The 23,207-nt window shown below is 38.3% G+C and overlaps 1 protein-coding gene across 1 annotated transcript in view; it reads right to left on the reverse strand.

The window, feature by feature from the left end:
- ssbp2a (single stranded DNA binding protein 2a) overlaps positions 1-17,809 on the reverse strand; it is a 72,710-nt gene extending 54,901 nt beyond the window's left edge. The window contains exon 1 of the mRNA XM_030142774.1: positions 17,754-17,809. Coding sequence (XP_029998634.1) covers positions 17,754-17,809 — 56 coding nt within the window. The remainder of the gene's footprint in view (positions 1-17,753) is intronic.
- Between the last annotated feature and the right edge of the window lie 5,398 nt (positions 17,810-23,207).

The following is a 23,207-nucleotide window of genomic DNA, read 5'->3' on the forward strand; positions in this document are numbered from 1 at the left end:
GTTATATCCTCATCAGTTAAATACTAGCATCACAGTGAATGACAGGCATTATTTGTTTCATGTTTAACACTTAAAGACCCAAATATCCACCAAAAACATCTACTGATCTAAAATGTTTAATGACTGTTGATCCACTAATCCTATCAATACATGTAAACAATTCAGGTAAAATGCGGTTTGTCGTCTTTTCATGGTCATCACATATGACCCATTTGGACGTTCAGAGGCTCCGTAGTGAACGTGGAAACACCGTCATGTTCTGCAACATTTGTTCACCAGTAAAACCCATGTATTTTGATAAATGACAGTGGTTGTTTTTACGTTCAGTTAATGATATATTTTGTTGAAAAGTCACTTTGTCCTCATTTTTTTCTGATTTGATCTAATAATCTTTAAACTTACTCTGAACTTTTATGAGCATCTACATGATTAGTAAATTAAATACAGGAAAATATCAGATTTTCATTGAAGAATACAAAATGCAGAGAATAATATTAAAAGAAATGGTGATAAATAGCCAAAGGGTTAAAAGTCTAGTGAAACTTGTATGAACAAAAGAGATATTTGTTGTTCTTGACTATTCTTTACATTTAGAACATGACAAACACCAAACAGTGGAAGAACATTTAATAAGTATGACTAAATGAATAAAAACAGTGAAATATTCTTCTTCTTTTAGCTGACAGTGCACAAAATTAACCCAAAACAATAAACTATATGCAAAATAAAAATTATGTTCTAATAGCATAATTGTTTTATTGTCAGGCGCTACTTCCAAGAACACTGAAATGCAGTCAGAAAATAAAACAATTCCTCCCTTTCCTTTTCATTTTTTCAGTACAAACTGATTGTAAAACACAACACAGGCTTTGTATTGTTATTTACCCAGTAGGGAAGGCTAATAATTAATTATTCAGGCTTACACACACGTTGTTGTGTACAATCCAACAACTGCAAGTGCCTCAAACTTGCATGCGTAATAAAGTTTCTATCATAATGCAGAGGAAAACAACTAGAGTACTGAGGTGATTTATTATTTAAATATGACAAGACCATACAAAGACTTCCATTAGACTCCTTCAACTTCTTGCTGTATCTCAGTCAAATACAGTACGCCTTCAATTAATCCCCAACTGGCAGTATGCTGTGGCTGTACCGCTGGCTGTTCGCTGATGCATTTCTAATTGGTATTTTTGCTGATGGTCACAAGTTAAATCTATATTCTCCATTATCCTTCCATAGCGTCCCCTGGGGTCTCTGTAATGGCTCCTGCTAAAGGCAGAGCACTTGTATGGAGATATTCATATAAAGTACTGTATATTCCCTCTGACGCTGACTGACCTCTGTTTGGATACAGTTGGAGGTTCTGTGAGAAGCTGCAGAAAGTTGAGGGGAGCAAAGAAAACCTCTCTGAAGATTACAAAACATGTGTCATAATCCTGCATCCAAGCAGCCTGAGGAAAGACACTCGTACTCAAATAAACTGTTTTATCTGCTCATGTGCCATGTTTTGTCTCCACTGAGATGGTCTCACAGTGCTTTACTGAGCAAATGTTTGTTGTAGCCTTTATCCCTCTCACTTCCAGAACTCATAGTAAAGCCCTTAGTGGAGCCTTGGCTGGGTGACAGGCCTGAATGCTCCAACACTGGCTTGGCAAAGATCTACGTAGCATGTACTGGCTGAGAACAGCCGGGTGAGTGGAGCTGGCTGACTTCAGAACTGTGTAAGAGGTTGACCAACCACACAAATAAAACCTCCAGGACTTTACACAGGTGGCTGCTCACACCATGGATACAGAAGGATCAAATGAGTCTCATGGTTTGCACAATAAAGAACACAACTGTACATGTACCACCAAACAGTGAAGTAGCATTCAGTGAAATTCTTCTCCTGCAAAGACAGGAATTTGCTTGTAGAGAGGTGAAATGTCATGCGTAAAAGTATAAGTCTAAAGTCTAAAGAATGAAGTTCATATCCTGACTGAGAGGAAAAGTCCTGCGTTCCTTGGCTCACCTCAGGGAAGGCTTTGTGTTTACCTTTCATTAACTCAGGATCCCAGAATCCTCTCCTACCCTCCTACTCCCCAAAGGACCCTCAAATACATGCTGAAGGTAAAAATAAATCCTATATAACAGTGAACAGATTCATAACATTTGAGTTAGTTAGTGAAAGTATGTGTTGCAACAGCACCGATCAGTCTATTCATACTAATTGCGTAGATTATCTTCATATATATATATATATATATATATATATATATATATATATATATATATATATATAAAAAGTGGGAATATCTTTGTTTACCTTATAAATGAAAGGCCACATTTCTATAAAATACAAATAAATGTTACATATTATTACTTGATTTCCATTTATTGATTAATCGGCTCCTGTTTTTCAATAATGTTGCAATAAACCAGCTGAGTCTAAATTTGGTGTTTTATTCATTTAGGAAACAGCACAAGAAACGTTATGCCGTTATCAGGCAGAGTTTGATAAATACAGGCTTATCAGGACCACAAGTCCAACGGCAGCTACATCCTCCACCCTGTTCTTTAAGGACACAAGCTGGACTCCATTAAGAATACATCCAAACAGCATGCAATAAATAATTTATACATAAAAAAGGTATTGGACAGAGGTACATTCTCTGAATGTGGAACAAACACCTTTGAATTACACAGGGACCAAGTTAGCTGAATAATCATTATTAAGGCTGTGAAGTTAGTGAAAATATTATTTTACTATGGGCGCAATATCCAAGTTAACAAAGTAAAATGTGTTGCAGTGTACAATTATAAAAGCAAAAATAACATGATCATTTCTATATTTTTGGCATTGAAAATCTAAAATGTATCATGATTTTGTATTATATTTTACAACTATATTTTACAATAATAATAATATAATAATAATAAACTTTATTTGTATAGCACCTTTCATACAAAAATTGTAGCCCAAAGTGCTTCACATTGATTGAAAAAATACAATATTAAAATACATTAAGATTTGATTATACATCAAGAAATAAAATGAAATTTGAGAGAAATACAATAAAATTAAAATAAAAATAAAAACAGCACACATTAAAATATTTGATTATACATAGAATTTTTGAGTGCAAGAAATAAAATGAAATTTGAAATACAATAAAATTAAAAATAAAAACAGAAATACAATAGAATAAAATAAAAATAAAAACAGCGCAAGTTGGAGAACCAAAGACAAATTCCTATTCTATTCTAATTTCTATTCTATTCTATTCTATTGCAACAAAAAATTCAGAATAAAATTGTCTCACATTTTTCAGTTATCACACATCATTCAGCCCTATCGTCCCCATGATCCATTTAATTAATACTCCATAATCTAAAATATAAAATGATCCATAAAACACACACTTTCTCTTTCTTGACACTGAAATAGCTGCATTTGCTGTAGTTCTAATATAAGCCATGACACATTTATACTTGCGCGATGTGTTTGTGTATCAGTAAAGACTGTGACTTGAGTGGGCGGTGTGCACCAGACTCTACAGACTGGTGGCAGCTCTGGCAGTAAAGCTCCCACTCAGATCTTGAAAACACAAAATTAGTGCAGCTGCAATTAAGACTTGGGTAGACAACACAATAAAGAGGAAGCACCCACCCAGCCCGATACACTGGCACAATCAGATGAAATGAAACAGTTCTTGTTCTATCGGTGGTGCAGAGGCTTTACAGTCTCACAGAGCAGACAACAATGCCCAGGGCTGAGATAACAGGAAATGCCAGCTTATCGCAGAGCAGGAGAAACACAGAAATGTACGCTTAATGTTTACCAACACACTACGAGCAGCAAAAATACAGCTGTATCCTTTATATAAAACCGTACATCTATAAAATCTGACTGAAATTAGTGTTTGCAGAACATGTAAAGTGGATAAATCAAATAAAAGCGGAGGCAAATCCATCACTTTCTTAGTTTGAGTTCCATTCATTGGGTTGATTTGTTTAGATTGAGTCACCTCTCATGGGGAGTTTGTTTAATTTCACAGCTGAAAGAACACCAATGATTTTTAGGAGTGTTTTCCTTGTTCAACTTTCTCTACAAGCTATTACAGTAAATCTTGAATGCAACACAGCCATAATGCCCAGAATATTAAACTGCTATTTACAGAACCAACCTAGAGTTTGATGACAACACTTAGTGATCATAGGAGGTTAATTACTCTATTCTTTTAAAGTCTATTTTTACAGTTGCTCAGAATGAGGCCAGCTTAATGGATTTTGAGTAACACAAATTACCAGTTCTGTATGAGACGGTCCTAAAACTCGTGTTTATGTTGTTTGGTGACAATTAGGTGAACAGCAGCTCAATTGTTGTTAGAGTTAGTCTTAAAAATACCTCTGAACAGCAGCATCATAAATAAAAAGCAACACAATTTCCAGCCTATGAAGTGACTATAAGTGGGTATGAACATCTCTCTCATTTCTGTTTCTAAATTCTTTCTCTGTGTATTTGTAATTCATGCCTTTCAGATTCTTAAGTCATAAAACCCATTGGTGTTTATATGATTTTAACATTTAAAATAGGTATGATATGACTAGGTTTTAGGTGTTACCATTGAATTTTATGCTGCATTTAGTAAAATACATCTTGTTTTTTTGCTTTTGTTGTTTTGTTTTTTTTTTTGCACCTTGTCTCTTACCCTTTAGATTTTTTCTTGTGTATTTATAACTGGGTGTTTACAGTATTTATGTTGTTATACTGTGGATTTCTTTTAATGTCATTGCACAGTGTATTGGTCTGAGCACGCTAATTCTATTAAACACAACTGTATAATGATAATAAAGTCTATTCTGATTGTGATTACAGCATAAAATCTAACCCTTTTTTATTTCATGCTGTAATAACTGTATGTTGTGAAGTGATTTCTCTTCTTATGTTGTTAAGTTCTAGTAGTACTTTAGTAGCACATGTGTATTAATATTTTATTTTGAAGCCTTTGCAAAGTCCCACTTTTTCTGAATACTCTGTGTGATATTGTTTATTTTTTAATTTCTTTTTTTTTTCTTTTACAGTCCCTTTTGCACTAAGTGTTTTGCTGCTAAATTGAATTGATTTTCATTGTTCCTTTAACAGTGACAATAAAGTTCTATTCTATTCTATTCTATTCTATTCTATTCTATTCTATTCTAACTCTGGTTGGAAATGTGTTATATAAAGTAAGACTTCTATGCACTAAAAATGAATGATGTATATGACTGAACAATCAGATTCAAAAATAATATACTACAAGAATGAAACTACAATTTTTCTTGGGCAAGAAAAGTCTCTAGATGAACAATCTTGATATCACAATTTGGGAATTTGTCACCCTTTTCAGGAAGACAAACTTTGCAGGTCTTTCACTGCAACAATATGTAAGTGGCAACTGAACGTACACATATGTGATTTACAGTCTAATATCCTGATGAATGCCACTAGCTGAAATATGTTGGTCTACATTAAGAGTGAAATAAATTTCTTCTATACAAGTGATGCTGGATTTCTTGACTTATAACTAGATTTTGTCCTTCTCCATGCACCTTGGAATTTGGTGAAGTTGTACCAGAACCTTCTATGTAGATTTATTTCAGTCTATACAAAGCTGAAGGCAGGGCTGCAACTAATAATTATAAGTATGATATTCTTGATTAATCTATTAACCCATAAAGACTCAAACATCCATCACCAAACAATACCATCTATTGATCTAAACTTTTTAATACCTGTTGATCCACTAATCCTATCAATCCATGTAAATTATTGGTGTAAAATACAGTTATTCATCTTTCCATGGTCATCAGATCTGACCCATTTGGATGTTCAGAGGCTCAGTAGTGAATGTGGAAACAACGTCATCTTCTACAACATTGATTCATCAGTAAAACCCATGAAGTTGGATCAATGACAGTGGATGGAAATGCTTGTTTTATGTTCAGTTAATGATAGATTTTACTGGAAAAAGTTACTTTTTCTGCAGTTTTCTCTGTTTTTGATATAATGCCCCCAACTTTAAACTGAGCTTTTATGAACATCTTCATGATCGCTAAATTAAATATAGGAAAATACCTGATTTATACTGATAAAATACAAAGTACAGAAGATAATATTATAATAAATGGTGATAAATCACTTAAGAAAGGAAAGACATAGAGAAAATTAATTTGGGAACTGACACAAATGTAGCACTGGGCCTTTATGGGTTAATTTATTTGGTGTGTAAAAGGATGAGTAGTGTTCATTACTGTGTCCAAAAGCCTAAAATGACATACTCAAATATCTTACTTTGTCTGTGACACAAATATGTTCAGTTTTCGGTCATTTGGTCCAGAACTATTCATATTCAAGAGGCTGGAATCAGAGAATGTTTTTCTTCAACTACACCTGCAAAGATTTTTCAATTACTGACTCTAGCTGTGCTTCAAAGGGATGTTAGTCATCTTCTTTGTCATATTGTGTTTAGTTTTTAAAGCCAGACCCAGACCAGGTGTGTAACATCATTGGACGCTTTCCTCTACCACCAGTTCTGTCCACCATCCCACCGATAATGTTCATCTTCAACCATTTCAACATTCCACGTTGAACGGCAACTCCGACGAAACCGCAGGGAGATGTCGACGACTGGAAGGATTGTACTGTTCTAATCTCATAAGATTAGAATTCCTTTCTACTGGCTCTAATAGGCCTCTATTCTTTTGAACAACAAAGCTTCAAGATGAGATAAAAAAAAAAAAAAAAAAAAAAAAAAACTCATACAGATGAAGGCAATCTAGAGCAATTTAGGGAAGAATGTGAGGCTATTAAGGCCTGTGAGGCTCTGGAGGAAGCTTAAATAAATAACTACGCATTCAGAGAAATATACAGTGTCTTGCGCAACATGGGGTTTGCATAAATTAGTGATATTATTTATACACTGGGATGTCTGGAAATAAATAATGGCATTTAATGACAAACAAAAAACTCACACAATATGCTTACTGCACTTATTTCCACTCAGTTATCTTATTCTGGTAAGAATCTCTCTCGCTGCTCTATGGTTGAAGAGGACTATTAAGCAGACCTTAAAAAGTCAAGACTTCCATGATGTGAGCGATCTAAATCCAAATAGAGAAGATAAAGCCGTCAGTTCAGAAAACAGAGAACGTCTCCGGGTACTTTATGTGGATCAATGTACCGACGTTGTGGTATGTAGGAGAGTGCATTTATAGAGAATTAAAGTCAAGAACACTGGCTTGAATTGACAAAACAGACAAGGAACAATTAAAAGCAACATATAGAGAAAGTGAGGTCTATGCAGAGGGAATATGTGTGTTTGTGCGCGCAGGAGAGAGAGGGATACAGCGAGAGAGAGAGAGAGAGAGAGAGAGAGAGAGAGAAAGAGAGAGAGAGTCTGAAGCAGTTCCTAAGCCTGGCCGTCACGCATGCTTAACCTTGCGCTAGCGCCTGTGCGATGCAGCTTGCATATCAATGATGGAGGAATATCAGCAGAAAGGCCTCCAACCAACCTCCACTACACTTGGCAGACGGGGAGGCTCAGCAGCATCTGCAGTTTCACTACAGCACGAACAGCAGCAGTGCAAGTTACATACGAGAGGTGTTGTCAGACCATGTAAGCAACTATGACAATGCACACATGATGATGAAAATAGAAGAGACGACACTGCTGGACAGGCACATCGATAAGGACGCGACATGATCATCTATGCAAAGGGGATGACAAATAAGACACCTGAAGATAAAAAAAAAACAACAAACAGGATTTATGCAGGAGTCTGTAGACTGTAAGTGGCGTTTCCACCAACAGCATTTACTTTTGGCTGGAGCTCAGGTTACAGGAAGCTCTTTGAGAGAGCGTCCCTCCCGGTCTGTGGTTTGGAGCAAAGCTGTGCATATTTGGTGTCACCAGGGGCAACAAGAAACAACCTTACAATACCACAAGTGCTACCACTAACAATGTGAACAAAGGCTGACGATGTCGACAACAAAGCTTCATATTAACTCCCTGTCATCTTAACATCTTGATCTCAATGTTGACAAGTATGTTTATGTGTGAACAGTGACTTTTTCACTAGCATTAGATTACTTAAAGGGATTACTTTTTTACATCTTCATTATTTGTTCTGACATTTCAGTGACACACAAGAAGTGTTTCTGCACCTACACAACATCTAGTTGATCCAGAGCCGTGACAAAAATGCATTTCCGTCCTGGAAATTCAAGGATCATTTCACATTCACAGAGGGCAAAGGAGACTGGAATATTATTATTGCATAGTGAATCCTCTGTTTGGTAGGTAAAAAGCCTCCATCCGCCTTCAGACTCCGCTTCGATCTTTAAGAAATCCTTCAAGTTTAATTTTGCCCCAAAGTTTAACACTTTCCCTACCTGTTGTGTTTACTACTTAGGTGAATTATTAACCAACTGGCACCTGCAGATCAGCACTTTGGCAACGAATTGTTCCTCCAACATCACACTGCTATCGTGTTTACATATCGTGATAACTTACACTCTATATTACTTGTAAACACCTGGTCAAAAATGCTACAACCCACACTCTATGATTCACAAAATTTAATGTAATCAATTTTTTTTTTTTTTTTGATACATTGAAAAAGAAAGGATGTTAGTGTCGTTCAGTGAAGGATGGAAGTCTTTATTTTGGGCACATGACATTTGTTTGGAAATAAAAACCAACTGCTGTGATCCACCCGGATTTCAGTTTCCTTTCCTCAAAACATTTGGCAAAGACAACGGTGTTGTGCCATAACAATTTTAGGCTAAAAGGTCTCTTGGTGTCTTACAACGACCAAGAAAGATCACAATCTAGAAGAGACAGCTTTAATGTCAATGGCAAAATAATATGATGTGATCGACACAGGGCACAAGAGCTGCATTTAAATAAAAATATTTATATAGCCTTTTTTGTGATTGAGACTTTTTTTTTTAGTTTATATGTTCAGTTTGACTCTTGGGTTGAGTTAACTTTAGGTGGGGGTATTGTATAGGGACGCCCTGATATATTGACCATCTGCCAATATCAGCCGTGGCATTGTTCTATTGGAAAATAAGATGACATTCACTGGTAGATGGTGGTAGCTGATGTTATCTGTTGTGCAACATAAACAACATTGAAGAGCTGACAGACTGGATTAGTTATGGACCAAAACTACAAAATCAGCCAGGAATTTCCCAATTGATGCAGCCCTACAGTTGTGTGAAAGCAACTCTCATTCACACTGGTACGGCACAGTATTGTATTTCAAATATGTTAGTCACAAGAGTAGAGAAGTAAAGATGAAAAAGGAAAAAGAAATTCAATCAGATGTGTCCACTCATCTTGTATCAAAATCTGTTCCTGTAGTTCTCCAAATTAGTCATGTTTGTGGTGAAAATGTGTTTTGTGAAGTCAAAGCGTGACCTTGAATAGAGTGTCAAATTAGAGGAACATCCCTCTAGGTGCACCGGAGATGAAATAAGGTCACAGTGGACTTAACCTTTGACCCTTGGCCACCAATATTTTGTCAATTCCTCCTTGACCCATAAAGACCCAGTGCTACTTTTGTGGCAGCTCCCAAATTAGTTTTTTTTCTCTATTTAACCTATCGCCATTTATTATAATATTATCCCGTATTTTTGTATTTTTCAGGAAAAATCAGGTATTTCCCTATATTTATTTCACTGATTATGTAAATGTTCATAAAACCTCAGAGTAAATTCAAAGGTTATTAAATCAAATCAGGAAAAAATGACTTTTCAACAAAATATATCACTAACTGATTATAAACCAAGTGTGTCCATCCACTGTCATTGATCCAACTCCATGGATTTTACTTGGGAAACAATGTTGTAGAGGATGACGGTGTTTCCACATTCAGTACGGACCACTGAATGTCCACATGGGTCCTATCTGATGACCATGAAAAGATGAAAAACTGCATTTTACGCCAATTATTTACATATTGATAGGATTAGTGGATCAACAGGTATTAAACATTTTAGATCAGTAGATGCTTTTGGTCAACGGTGGATATTTGGGTCTTTATCCTCTGTATTTTGCATTTTTTTCAATAAAAATCTGGTATTTTCCCATATTTAATTCACTGGTGGTGTAGATGTTCATAAAAGCTCTGATTAAAGTTGATTGTCATAATATCAGAAATAGAGAAAAATGAAGAAAACGTGACTTTTTCGACAAAATCTATCATTAACTGAGCATAAACCAAGTGTCTCCATCCACTGTCATTGATCTAACCCCATGGGTTTTACTGGTGAATCAATGTTGCAGAAGATGATGGTGTTTCCATGGTAACTACAAAGCCTCTGAATGACCAAATGGGTCATATCTGATGACCATGAAAAAATGAGAAACTGCATTTTACACCAATTATTTACATGTATTTATAGGATTAGTGGATCAACAGGTATTAAACATTTTAGAGCAGTAGATGCTTTTAGTCAGTGGTGGATATTTGGGTCTTTATGGGTTAAATCCAAGTTAAATACCACCACATTTTGTGACATTCTGTCAAAACAGTTCCTGAGATATTATATTTTAAACATAATGGGGACCGACCAATTGGCCAACTGACTGATGGACACACACACCTAATGGAGATGCACCATGGACACGTCTAAAAATAAAAGATGTGATATGCCTTTTCTAATTAAAACAGAAGCATTCAGGGACACCCATGGGTCCCATGGGACCAGCAGCGGGTCATCAGCACCCTCCGTCTTTTGAGAGGAGTGATAAAAGACTTTTAGGATGCTGTGCCCTCTCTTCCTCTTCTCTCCTACATCCTATCTGATGCTGACGGAAGCCTTTTGTCACGTCAATCCCTCCCAAGGACCCCAAGGCATTCTGTGAGGGTGCCTTCTACAGGGTCCTGGCTGTTGATTGACATGTCAACCTTTTGTGTGCCTACGTCGATCACAGGCTGTCCCCCCCTCCTCCTCACACAGCTCAATATGAGGCCACTGCTTTGATAGCAGTTCTGTGTTACATCTCTGGCAACGGGGATAAGAGAGAGACTAGCAGGGATGCCAGCAGATAAAAGAGGACTTTTAACAGCCTGTATGTGTTCAGCAGGTTAAAAAGTGTTTTTTATCAGAGCCTTGTCAAACTGTCATCATCGCTTTCATTTGAAGACAGCTCTGTACACCAAGAAAGAGGCAAATATATCAGAGCTCTGTATCTTGTAATCCCAGATTGATGCTAATCTAAAACGCTGTGAGGATTAAAACATTGGCAGCAGCTTTAAGTCAATATCCTTCACTGACCACCAGTGTTCATAAAAGACAACAACAGTCATGGTGACAGCTCTCTGTGTTCTCACAGTTGTTCACACACATCCCATGAGAGCTGGAGAGGCTATTAGCTGTATAATGATCACTGGATGCTGTAGTTCACATTCACACAGCCAGCATGACGGACAGATGGAGGCTGATGTTGAGGAATGAAACATATGGGGAAAGTGCTGTAAACAGACAGCTCAGATGGGCTTACAGATTACACATGCAGCATGCTCTCAGTTGACCCAAAACAGCAAAAAGAGGGATTCACATACACATATGCAGCAACACACACACTTCTCTCGCTCTTTTCTGACTTTAAAGAAGAGGAGGAACAGGGTTTATCTAAATCTGAGGTTCACCATGTTGCTCTCATGTATGGGGTCAGGGGCTTTTCACTGGGACTTCTTACTCCCACCACTGGACCTCAGCCAAGAGAACCAGGTGTGGCCACTTACCAGTGTAAGTGATCCACAGAGAAAGGGAGATGTGTGTAAAGCACCAAGGTCCGACACACAATCATTATGGAGCAACAGACCATGAGGTCCTGCAGGATATCACCTGACCTCGTCTGACCTGGACACAAAAACTCTTTCTTTCTCCCTAAATCCAACACACCAGAATAAGAAGTTCCTATTGTATGCATCTGTAAGCCATGGATATATATAATTTCAGTGTTTCTGAGGCAAAAATATGTTTCATTTCTGTACATCACCATTAAGGGGTTTTACCTGCTGTGTCTAATGCTCCTATAATTATTTAACAATTTATAAATTAAATTCTGACAGTCACCTTGCATATTGAAGGTGAACATGATGCTATTTTCACTTGTGTCTGTCTGTGTGTGTGTATTGAAACACACTATACTTTTGGTGATACTTTCATACTACGAGGTCTATAGGATTTTGGTGGAGACGACACCATTGTTTCAAGGATATTAAAGTGGACCATGAAACAGGAAAGTGTTACAGAAATGTGTGTTTATACTTGTTCATATTTTTAGAATTTAGACAAACTCTTTTTTTAAAGACTTTTCCAGTCTCTTTACTGATTTACATTCCCACCCCATCCAGTTTGCATTATGGGACCTAACTTTGTAAAACATATGAATAGCAAGAGATGAATTATTTATTGATGCCATTTGAATTGTGTCACCATTTACACTCATGATGTTTGTCTATAGCTCCTCACATCTGAAATATCTAGTCTCACTGGATCATTTTAAAACTTTAACTGGTCATTTAACTCTGTTGGTTTTATTCTTTCCTTGTCTCTTACGGCTGGATACTATGTTTAGTGTATTTTAATGTTCCTTTTACTGTAACTGGTGTACCGTCTTGGCCAGGTCTCCCTCGGAAAAAAGATCTTGAATAAATATGAAACAGCATGTGATACACACGGCCACCAGATAAATGAGTGTTACCTAATTGAATTTCATTTTATTCTTTGAGAGGAGGTGAAAAATTATTAGAAGTGGTGAAAATTGCTCTGTCTGATCATGTTGACGGTGCAGAGACATCTTCAGTTACTCTGACCAGATAATAGGGAGAGACTTTTGGGTTGTATAGTCTGTATAAATACCTGTTTACCTATATATGCCTGATACTTCAACAGCTTTACAAGAAACTTTACATGACTTGTAAAGTTATCTTTGACACTGATAAACATCATATGTGTAAACAATGGGATCAAAAAGTGACTTGTATCTGTCCTCTAACTGTACTGCATTTCTTTCTGATATAAGGTCCCATGAGACACAACCATAAGGGGTGGGACGTCTCCTCTACCACCCTTCAACTTTATTGTGTATTTCAATAAACAAACTGAATTATTACTGCATTATTCTTTTGCAGTGTGAGATCAGTGGGTCTTCTGTCCACACATTTGCATCCCTTCTCAGATGAATTTTTCCATTAGGTTTAAGGCTTGGTTTGTTCATAGATAAGGGATGAAAATATTATTCATATTCTCATTACATCTGTCTGTTTGTCTTTTTTTTTTTACCTCAACTACTAAACATTTGTTACCCCTAAAGTAGCTTTTTAAATGTAATGCTTATCTTCTGTACTATTTTTTTTTTCCTCATTTTTTTCCCAGTTACGTCACCAACACCATATGGTTATCCTCTGGCTACATTCTTTTGTTCATGCTCTAACAAATGATCTCCCTCACTTTCCTCTAATGAGTCTGCCTCTGTCATTTCTCAAGGACACTATAATGCATTAAACAAACAACACACTCATCAGTTACATTCATCAGGTGGCAGCACACATGGACAAAATCTGATTCCCTCCACACACTCTATGCAAGGCACTGGGGGCATACAGTATGTGTCTGAGATATTGCTCTCTTTTCATTGTAGTTCTCCTGTAATGTAGCTCACTGTCAGAGCCAGAGTGGCAGCCTGAATTGCTTCTGTCGGATAAACACTCCCAGCATGCAATGCTTTGCCTCAGTCTGCGCAATGCTGCATTGGCAGCCTCCTGGCAGGATTCTGAGGTGTCTCGGTTCAGAAGTAGCTGTGTGTGTATGTGTGCAGAATGATGATCCCTCCAGCACCAGAAATGCTTAAGTCTGCACCAGATTTATGCTTGGCACCTGAACAACAATGACACTTCTGAAAGTTGTGCTTTTTACAACTGTGAGTTAACAGTTTGTGCTTATTAATATAATGTGTAAAGAAAAACCAAATGCATGTTGTACTTTCTAGGAAAAAGTTCCCAAGAGATATGTCCTGTAGGTGTGTGTGAGAGACAGAGAAGAGTGAGACTTAAAACCATATGTGTGTGTTTTAGGCAGAATTTGCACAGAGCCATCCAATGGTCTTGTTCATGATTCACAAACAGAAAAGGAAAAAAAAGGAATGTGTACTATGTGCTGCAATCCAAATCACTCAGGACCACAATCCCAGAACTATGTGGAATGTGTCCTCTAACTGCCAGTGACTGAAACCTACACTCGTTGAACAACTGCAGTACACAGTCAGTGGTCGTGTACTGTCACTTTGAATCAAAATCAAGTGCAGACCGTAACACAGGTACAGCCAGAGAGAGAGAAGAGAGAGCAGAACAGTTGCTATCTGAGACCCAGAGAGTGTTCTCTACAGGCACATAGGTGTGAAGACTGCATAAACTGCTTTCAGTTTCCTTGCATCGTGACAGACACAAACACAAGTAACAATGAAAAATCTACATCAGGATTTAACAGAAGTACACACAATTATGTACAGTATCAGTAGTATCAGAAAGAGCTTCCTGATTTCAGCTGAAGCCACAATTTTGTAAACTGCATGTGTTGTTTGAAATCTTCAAATATCAGCTCATCTAAAATTACCAGAAAATATAGATTTCTTTCACTCAATACCAGTGGTTCGTAGTACTGGAGATATGCAAACAATCTGAAATACAATCTAGAGAAATAAGCCTCATGATAATGAATCACATGTAATTACAGAATGGTTTCATACCTCAGGTCTACTTATCCTTGATGTATTTAAACATCTTTATATGAGAAAGAATGAACTATGCTTTGATAGTGATCTTGCAGATTAATTACACTGATGGTAGGCTTTTCAGTCATCACAATGAGTCTGTTCATAGAAAACCATAGATAGTAGAGGAGGGATTTATTAAGATTTTCACAGACATGTAAAATTAGTAAGTGTCCAAACAATATTTTACAAAGAAAGTGGAAGAAGAAAAAAAGACATGAAAAAAGACATGGTGTTCTTTGTTTGAGAAACCTCTGATAGATCATGCCCTTTGATGATGTATTTGTGATGCAAAGTAATAGGCTATCACTCTATAAACTTTCTGCGTGCAACCTGCAAAGCCACGAGGCAAACATTTACAAATCTGTGAAACATGAACCAAAACAGCATATTCCCAAAATGCATCTGTTGCAAGAACACACCACACGAATCAGTGGCTTATTGCACACACTGATAAACAGAGTTGCATAGAGGTCAGTTGCATTTAGAGCTGCTCTATATCTATATGGGCGAAACGCCAGAGCCCTGTGTCTGCAGGGGTCCATTCTGAGGTCAATACTACAACACTGTAAACTAATGATCCAGCAAATTCCCTCAGTCCTGCTCTCTCCCCTCCTCCTCCTCCTTTCCCTCAATCTGTTGTTGCCCTCTGTCTCTCCCACTCTCTGATCCCCTGCTGCGCTGCAGAAATGAGAAACAACTGAAGACTCGGCAGCACTGGGCCCGCTCTGCTTCTCTGATACACACCACTGATAAACAAGGCTGCTTGTTAAGAGACAAATGAAACTCTGCCTTGCCTGATTTTTGCCTTTCACTGCCTTTTCATCTGGTGTTTTCTCATCATCTTGTCCCTTCTTTTGTCATGGCCTTAGCACAAACACCCACTGGAACATCACTTTAAAAATACACCTCCAAATGTAAACAGATACATCAAAAATGATCAGTAAACAGCATGAAAACTCTAAATTATATGCACAGGACACTAAATAAATAAAGACAGAAAAATAAACCTACAAAGTATAATGTCAGCAAAGTAGGTCTTCCAAACATGCACACGTGGACAGTGCATCTCTGGGTTACAAAACTCCCCATAAATACATGAAAAATAAAAAAAATAAAAAATTGCAGTATTTGTTGGAGAAAATCTCAGTTCCTCATTTGAGGTGGTTTATGGGTAAGGAGAAGAAGATAGATGAATGTGCAGTTGAATTTATATCAGTGGTTGAAAATACAGCATTGCAACTTCCTAGAGGGACTAAATGTTGTTACTTAAACTTCCAAGTGACCAAAAAGCGCTGATTAAGTTGGACAGTGGGTCAGGCATTAATGGGATATGGTAACACTGTAAGTCTGAAAATGTGGAGTCTGCCCTCTTCATCACAGGTGAGCTTGGGCTTCCCAGTAATCCATCAGGGGAATTGTGGCTAGCAGTTCTGCAGGCATAGATTTGCTGTGTTACATTAACTAAATAGTTCATTCACATATCCTCACATGCTTGCTTGTTCGTAAACAGAGCATCTAGCTTAGAAAAATTAAAGAAGCTTCCCGTATCTGCCTGTTTCATGTAATACTGGAGCCACACTGTATGGTCCAGTCCTGTTCAGATCGATTCGGGGTAAAGAATTGGGCTCAAGGGATGGGACTGAACACTCAATCACACTGCTGACAAACATGAATGAACGGTATTCAGCAGACACAATAAGCAGGAGTGTAGGGGTTGGGGTGAGATGATTAAGATGATGGCTTGGAATATTTGTCTTCATCTAGTTATCTCATCCTATAACCCCAGGAATTCATTTATCACTCCTAAACAAAGACACATTTTTCCCAGTTCACAGTAAAAGGCATTTCATCAATAAATCCACAGTTCTCCTCTAAAGCAGGCTCTGATCTCTGATCCGAGCTCTTTGAACATTTATCCCTGAGCACCATGAAGTACTCAATCATCATCATTCCTTTTCCAGATTTTATTGAACCATCATAGAGCATCATGGAGGATCTGACACTCTATATTCAACTAATTGTTTGTTTTCACAGATCATGTACATCTCATCTGAGGTGGTGTTGAACAGCAGCACAAACTTATGATTTCTATTGTCATGTATCTGCCTCAGAAACTGTCAAAGCTCTTGTGACTGTTAAAAATCAATAATTAAGTTATATACTGTTCTTTGTTCCTCAGATTTACCGCCAACACTGTCAGTGCACATTCAGTCAGAAGACACTGCATGAAAACCACTCTTCATATATTATCCTTATTCGATAATACACAAGAAAAAGGGGGAAGTAGTTCTGGTAAGTGTTTTCACAAACGGATCGGCAGTCTCTGTCTCGCTGACTGTCTGCTGACACAAAGCTCGTCCATCGCTGACCAGACTGATGGAACACATTCAACACAACACATATTCTGTGTTAGAAGTGACACCTCCAAACACACTCATGTGCGGACTTTTCTTCTGCTTCCACTGTCGACACAAGATCGCGACTGTATGTTTCACATACATGTTGTACAGTTTTTCTATCTCGGCTAAATACGACACACAGGCAGATAATACAAACACACAAGGTTTAACATAAAATAACTTCAAAACTTGACAAAATAAAAATAAAAAAACAGTCGAGTAATGCCATCACTGGAGAAGGATGTTAGCGAATTCAGAATGAAAACATCTAAACCTGGGTTTAACCACAGCAACAAACTGCGGCTTAAATGTAGAAAATACTCTCCAAGTCTGTTCAAACAAACACTCGCCGGTATGACCGTGGATATTCCTTCAGATAAATGAAACTTTGTGCGCCGTGAAGAGCGCAGACAGAGCCCCACGCCGCTGAGTCTCGCGCCGTGTGCCCTCCCCTATCTCAGCTCCGTGTGTGACTGCCCCCGGCCGCTCGTGAACTTCCCTCACAGCCGCGGTTTCCTCCCCCATAAATAAAACTTACTTTTCTCTGGCTTGGCTGTCGGACGGCACGTTGCTACTCTTGCCTTTGGCGTACATGCTTGCAGAGAGCTCCGATTGTCACGCACCTGTCAACCCATCACAACCTCCCTGGGCACAGCCCCGTCACCATGGTGACACAAGCAGCGTCGCCTCCCATTGGATGTCCTGCTGTTCGGGGCCGCCCACTCACCATGGCAACCCCCAGTGAGTGACAGCAGCTCGGGTACGCCCTCCTCTGCGTAGCTCCACCCCTCTGTGTTTGCTCCACACTGCCTTTCCCTCTGTTTCCACGTCTGTCTGTCTGTCTGTGTGTCTGAGGTCCGCCTGTCTGTCTGTCACTGTCTCTCCCATCCTTTTCCTGATTGGAAAGCCTCTGTGCTTACGGTCGTCCTGACATGCAGACAGACACACAGACATACACACATCCGCACTCCCTCCCTCTATTTTCCTCTCTCCGTGCAAGGGGGGATTTGAAACCGTCCAACAAGGATTTTAAACAACTGGCTTTGGCTGTTCCTTTTATAGACAATCACACCCTCTACCGACACACACACAGCGCACTGCGCAAACAACTCTCGCAAATATGAACTGCATTTGCATTGGTGTTTATTTACATAAGTGTTAAGATATTCAAACGTGTGGAACAGAGCATGTTGGGAAGAGGCAGCACCACTGAGGGCCTGTAAACATCATGCCCAGCATGCATAGGGAGGGTGCACTGTGGGGAGATGAAGCCTGCTTAAAAGTCTTCCTAAGCCTGTACATGCATGAAACACTGCTACAGAGCAGCTTCTGAGGAAATTCAAAAGATACAAAGAGGGTGGAAGGACACTGATGGTGATCTACTTCAATGCATAATCACCTGTTGGAATAACTGATACACATGTATGAGTCTGGTCAGTAACATGGCACATAGACTCTAATAAAGGACTCAGGTGAATTCATTTCCAGCATGTGAAGAGCCGACAGTCACAGGAGCCCTCCACTGACACAGGTGTGATGCATCCTGTGTCTCAGAAATTGGAGGTCAGTGTCTTGTTCGCACACTGCCATGTGTTTTTGGATATGCAGCAGTGAAGAAGTGCTACGTCATGCTGCTGTCCAGTCTAGCAGCTAACAGAGAGGAGAGTTCACTTCACTGTCACAGCATACTTATCGGTGATCACAAATCCACAGAGAGGAGGAAGAGCACAGGAGAAACAGAAGTGGACCACAGCTTAAATGAATACTACAGACTGCTGTACAATAAACGTCTGATTCTCACATTGTAGTAGACTCTTAAGAGACACAGAGTGTTTGTGCACATGTCTTTGTGTGTCAGTGTGAGTATGCGTGCACTAAGGGCATATCGCAGGGGCAGCAGTGTTTATGCTTACGCAATGCTCCCGCGATGTGACCCAGTTGGAATGGATGCACACCGCCTCTCTCTCTCTCTCTCTTCCTCTTTCTCTTCTTCTTCTTCTCTCTCCTTCACTCATCCCTCACTCCTTCACTAAACCTCTCCCTCTCTCAATCCATGACTCCCTTCATGTGCCAAATGAACCCCTTCTCCCTGGAGAGAGGCAGAGGTTCTATTTCAGACAAGCAGAACTTTTGGTTTTGGGATGAGTCCCCTGGGGTTGATCACCATGACAACCACTGGCAGGCATAACCACGTGCTTCACAGGATGGAGGAGGAGGAGGATGATGAAGAAGTAGACAGAGAGTGAGGAGGTAGAGAGAAGGGTTAACTAGTAAAAAAAGAAATGTTCCAAGAAGGTTCTGGTGAAATAGAAAACAATATCTTTATGATAATATTTGCATGCTTGGATCTTGTGATACACAGTTCATTCTGTCATGATCTTGTGTAAGTGAAGGGCAGCACTAAAACGACAGAAGCTGTTATTAGTGGGTGGGAGGAAGACAGAGAGTGACACTGATAAAGGGGAAGAAAGGCGAGACACATAGACAGCAGTTTAGATAACAGGGGTGTAGTAAGTGGAGCACAGATCAACGGCCAGCCCACTCTTGATGCTGAGTCGACCTCTGTTAAGAACCCTCTACTCTGATCCACACGGAGGTAATGAACAGTTAGCCTCTACTAATTTCAGAGATTAACTTCTCATTCCTCTTCATTTCTGCACAGTTCTCTCCATCCATTCACTCCTTCATCTCCTCTGTCTCCCTGGCTTTCTTCTGCCCCTTTATTAACCTGTAGCTGCTGCTCAAACGTTTACATGTATTAATTAGATCATTCAACACTGGTCATTTGCCAGAAAATGAAGCAACAAAAATTTCGATAGTTAGTCATTATAGTCCTCTATGCAGAGGCAGTTAACCAAAACTAATTATAGTTCCTCTACTGTGACAGTTTGGCATGTTTCTCTGGCTATAACATTACAGATTATGGGGTTCACCTTTGGCTCTCAAAAAGTTTCTCTGTATAATTGCAATGTTCTTTATGCTTTATACACCTAGATAGCACTTGGAGAGCACAAACTTCCATGACAGCAGATTAATTACCCAAAAAAACATAAACACACCCAGTATTTTTCTTATTATTCAACCTTTCAGTGTGGAAACAGATCTTGACACTATAAAATCAGATCAATTTTGACTGACATGTTTTTTTCACCCCCATCTTAACCCATAAAGACCCAGAGCTACTTCTGTGGCACTTCCCAAAATTATTTTTTCTCTTTTCAACCTTTCTTACATGATTTATCACAATTTTTTCAATATTATCCTCTGTGTTTTGCATTTGTTTCAGTGAAAATCAAGTATTTTCTTATGTTTAATTCACTGATTCATTAAACCTCAGATTAAAGTTGAGGGTTATATATCAGAAACAGAGATCAGAAACAGAGAAAACTGAGGAAAAGTGACTTTTTCAGCTAAATCTGTCATTAACTGAGCATAATCCCAGTGTCTCCATCCACTGTCATTGATCCAACTCTATGGGATTTACTGGTGAATCAATGTTGTAGAAGACAACAGTGTTTCCATGGTAACTACAGATCCTCTGAACGTCCAATTGGGTCATATGTGATGACCATGAAAAGATGACAACCTGCATTTTACACCATATATTAATAGGATTAGTGGATCAACAGGTATTAAACAGTTTAGATCAATAAATGGTTTTGGTCGACAGTGGATGTTTGAGTTTTTATGGTTTAATTATTATTAAGACTATTATTGGAATTTAGTTACTATCATCAGGGACAAAAAAGATTAGGAAAATGTGTCCAAAGACTGGTAATGTTTTCACTGATGATAAAAACATACCATCCAATGGCAGAGGTAATACAGATACATGACTAAAAATAGGAGTAGAGTTAATGTTGTGTAACCTGTTGACTGATAAACTTGCGGCGGTTTGGCGGACTGATGGATTGACTGACTTAGGTTTCCTAAGTGGATGAGTGCCCGAGAGGCAGCTGGATCACACATACTCCATCATAGGGGACTTAGTGCTTTCCCCATTGACTGTGACCGTATGTAATCTGTAGGCCTGTGGTGACAATCAAAACCAAGCCCCAGTGTGTTACACTCCATCTCTGGAAATCACAACTGCAGTCAGGAGTGTAAATTATCTGATCCAGAGCGAGACAGAGAGATAATGAAAAACAAGTGAGGGTGAGACAAAGTATGCATATTATCCGGTTTTATACATTTCCTGAATTTTACTTTTTCCCAAATTGTTTACAGCTTCACTTGTATTCTGTAATGTGTGCATATAATAAAACATCCGTCTGTACTGGACAAACATGGCTGAGAAACAGAGAATGACACTTCATAAAAATATTATTAACCCATAAGGACCCGGTGTAAGTTTTGTGTAAGTTCTCAAATGAATTTTTCTCTCTATTTAACATTTCCTAAGTGATTTATCGCCATTTATTATAATATTATCCTCTGAATTGAGCATTTTTTCAGTTAAAATCATCTGTTTTCCTATATTTCATTCACTGATCATAGAGATGAGTTTATACTTCTTCCTACTCCTTTTCGACCATGCAAAATTCAGACTTGCAAGTACTTGAAGATAGATTCTGTTCATTTAAATGTTATTTTTGTTTTTGTCCTATTTTGCTTTGATTTGTTTTATTTAGTTTCTTTGCACATTTTAAATAAATAAATAAATAAATAAATGTTCATTAAAGCTCAGAGTAACATCTAAAGTTATTATATCAAAATAGAAAAAACTGAAGAAAAAGTGACTTTTTCAGCAAAATATATTATCTTAACATATCTGATGACCATGAAAATATCACAAACTGCATTTTACACCAGTTATTTACATGGATTAATGGTTCAACAGTTTACATCAGTACATGCTTTTGGTCTGCGGTGGATGTTTGGGTCTTTATGGGTTAAATTACATTCTCATTTTATTCAAACCCTGTGAATGCTTTCTGAAATAAAAACATGTACAGGGTTCATCAGTTATCTTTTAAACACACTTAATTCAATGCAGAAGATACAGTATGTATCCATCCTCCTTCCCAACTGTCATGTTTCTGATCTGTTTCTCCTCCTTTTTTCTGCTTTTCTGTCTTAGTCCACCCACCAGGTCCTCGTTTCATAGCTCAATCTCGCAGCACTGTGCCATCTGTCTGAGGTCATCTATTCCCGGCAGTCCAGATCATGGACTCAGTATTGTCACTTTCAAACAAGCAATGTTATTTCCAGTTAAAATGCATTGGATGTGAAATACAAAGTGGGAAACAAATGCACCTCAAAATCAAACCTCCTCTTTTTTTCCCCCCACAGTCATCTTTTTCACACTTTCTCGCACACGATATAGCAGTCTACACACAAACAAACAATGGTACATTTGCCCCACTCCGGCTTTACAGCAACTGCTTTGGCATTTTGGCAAACAGCCTTTGTTTACTGAGCCTGTCGATGGGCTATGTAATCGTATATTTCCACTGAGAGTGTCTGTTAGCAAGGACGCTAATTAGCAAACGATTAAGCTCTCCAACAAAAGAGCTTCTTGAGATTAATTGGAGCTAAAGTTTACAAAAGCTCGTGGCTCAGTAAATAATTTAGCATGAACAATAGTACACCTTGTCACATTGTGTTTTTGTTTTCCAATGAGTAATTGCTGAAGTGTCAGAACTGAGGATATATTACAGTTCAGCGATGCATTTAAGAGAGCAGCACTGTACTACATATGATCACAGGCTGTTTCCTGTTTGACTTTATGTTTTTTATTCCAGTTGCTTGTCACAGAGTGCACACGGTACAAATAAAGACAATTAAGGGTTATTAGTCGCATAAGGTAAACTGTCAGAAGAAGTTCTCTGAGAGCAAATATATTATAATATCTTCTGCACCTGGGAGATCTTTACACCACTTTACCATTAGTATTACATGGAGCTGCAGAGAATAAAGTCTGTTTCCCTTCACAAAAAGATTTCCCTTAAAAAACTAGGGGACGCTGTAGTCCCATTAATTGTGCAAGACA

This window comes from Sphaeramia orbicularis, chromosome 9, assembly GCF_902148855.1.
Source record: "Sphaeramia orbicularis chromosome 9, fSphaOr1.1, whole genome shotgun sequence".
NCBI classification, from domain to species: domain Eukaryota; kingdom Metazoa; phylum Chordata; class Actinopteri; order Kurtiformes; family Apogonidae; genus Sphaeramia; species Sphaeramia orbicularis.